Here is a 2,099-nt window from a genome sequence, read left to right on the forward strand (position 1 = left end):
AGCTCCACAAGTTGCAGTTTATCAGCGTTTCTGATATCGCTGAGAAATTTCTCAATTTCTTCCATTTCCTCATTAAACACTGCATCTTGGCGGGTGGCGGCGGTTGCAATTTCTTTGTCTGCTTCCTTTTGAAGTTTTCGATTTTCATCTGAAAAATAAATTCAAATAGGAAAACGTATGTTTTGGAAAACTAACCAATTGAGACTTTCAAAATGCTGCGTTGGACAGATTTCAGCTTTTCCTGTTGATTCTCGTTCATTTTTGGAGCTGCATTCCATTCACTTATTGAATTTCAGAGTTAAAGTTTTTTGAATGAATTGGAAATTCAGAGAACTGCTCGAATTCCAGCATATATCTCGAATACTCACCTGCCTCTTCAAACAGCTTGTCGATCTCTTTCATCAGATTCTCAAATGGTTCATCGTCGTCGTTTGACATCTGAAACAGTCTGAATCTGATGAAACATGTAAAAAAATGCATAGAAAAATATGTTCAGTTGGGATGAAAACCAATAAGAGAAACACCAATAAAACATTTTCAATAGATTTTTTATTAACAATTGCAAAATGTGTTGAAGAAAAAAATCGAGAAATTACTCTAGAGCAAATTTCAGGTCCAGATCGGCACATTTCACATAATGTGCGATTTCACGTTGTGATTCTTTTTGTTTCATTTCGAAGATTGTCCGTTGAAACTCATCCTTTTCCTTTTTCGCTTTTTCGCTCACTTCTTCTTTAGCTTCTCCAAGCCTTTTTATTTCATCCAGCAGCATCTGCCTTTTCTTCTTTTCCATCTCCAGCTCCTCCTTGATAGGCTTGCCACGTTTGTCGGCCAGAGTGAATTTCTTGATATCCATGAATTTTCCCTTGATCTCCTCCGTTTCTTTCATCACTTTTCCCACTTTTTCTTTTGTTCTTTCCTGAATCTGCGCTTTGCTGTCTGTAAATAATGAGAAATAAACAAAGTTATTCCAGAAGATAAAGTATACCGATTCCAACGTTCAGCACTTTCTGCACCAACATGTCCAGCCGGCTTTTTTGGTCAGCAGTTGCTTCAGGAGCTGGAAATTTAGAATTATTCATAATTTTGAAAACGAAGCATCAGTTCTTCTAAGTAACCGTAAATGATCAAAAGATATACCGGCTTCACTGAAGAGTGTTTTCAAGGAGCGTGCATAGTACTCCACAGGCAGGGGATCGGTCGCATCGTAAAGGGTGTTTCTCAAAGAGAGCGAAGACGATGTCATTCCGAGCTGCTATTAATTATTGCTTATTGTTAGAGGGGGNNNTTNNNTTTTTTTCNNAATTTTANAGATTCTTATGTCCNCGNATGANNAAAATAATNGGNTTAAAAGTCTTTTTCTCGCAATGATTCCCATGAATCTTGGTTTGTCTCCAACACTGAAAACTTAATTCGTTTCTAAACTTTAGATGTCTTCCAAAACCAACGCGAGGCCACCTTCAGAAAAGTTGAAAATATGAAGGCTGCGGAGAAGAAGAAGAAGGAGAAAACCGAAGAAATCAAAAAGGAGATTCTCCAAGGCCCAACTGAGTGAATCGACAAGAGCTCAGTGTGCTGATCGAAAAACGGCATGATCTCCAGGACCTGATCAGCGATATGAGCGCCGCATGCAGCGCGTTGGATCAGAAGATGAGAAATGAAATGGTGCAGCATCAGGAGGATATGGAGAAGAAAGAAAAAGCGCATCGCGCCGAAATTATAGAAATGTCGGCCAAGATCTGCGAGCTACAAGAGAAACTAAGTTCCTAACCGATTATTTCAATTTATTTTTTAATTCTTTTTTATTGGTGAAATACAAAAAATGCTTTGATAATTCATTCTGCTCTGTGTACATTCGTGGTTTGAAACCTGATAATATTATCTTTTTCTTTTCTTGATGGTTTTTATTTACCTTTTGTTTTGTGCTCTATAATGATCTCAAGAATTCAAGTGCAAATTCAAATGGACATGCTACGGAATGAGTGGTTTTCATAGGAGGGCCGTCCCAGGCCGGCCATTCACATGTATGATTCTAACAATACATAACTTTTTTGATGTGAACTTTCCAGAAAGTGGGGGTAAACATCAAACTAAATTAG

At 37.9% G+C, this 2,099-nt stretch overlaps 1 protein-coding gene across 1 annotated transcript; it reads right to left on the reverse strand.

Annotated features, from left to right (window-relative positions):
- Positions 1-8: 8 nt before the first annotated feature.
- CBG25084 lies at positions 9-1,707 on the reverse strand (the record flags this gene model as incomplete). The annotated part of the gene is made up of 5 exons (XM_002648651.1): positions 9-148; positions 369-438; positions 728-939; positions 989-1,060; positions 1,449-1,707. Coding segments are annotated over 5 exons (753 nt in total), but the record flags the coding sequence as incomplete, so codon positions are not given.
- Between the last annotated feature and the right edge of the window lie 392 nt (positions 1,708-2,099).

The sequence above is a fragment of the Caenorhabditis briggsae genome, assembly GCF_000004555.2.
Source record: "Caenorhabditis briggsae AF16 supercontig from assembly CB4, cb25.NA_408, whole genome shotgun sequence".
Classification (NCBI taxonomy): Eukaryota; Metazoa; Nematoda; class Chromadorea; order Rhabditida; family Rhabditidae; genus Caenorhabditis; species Caenorhabditis briggsae.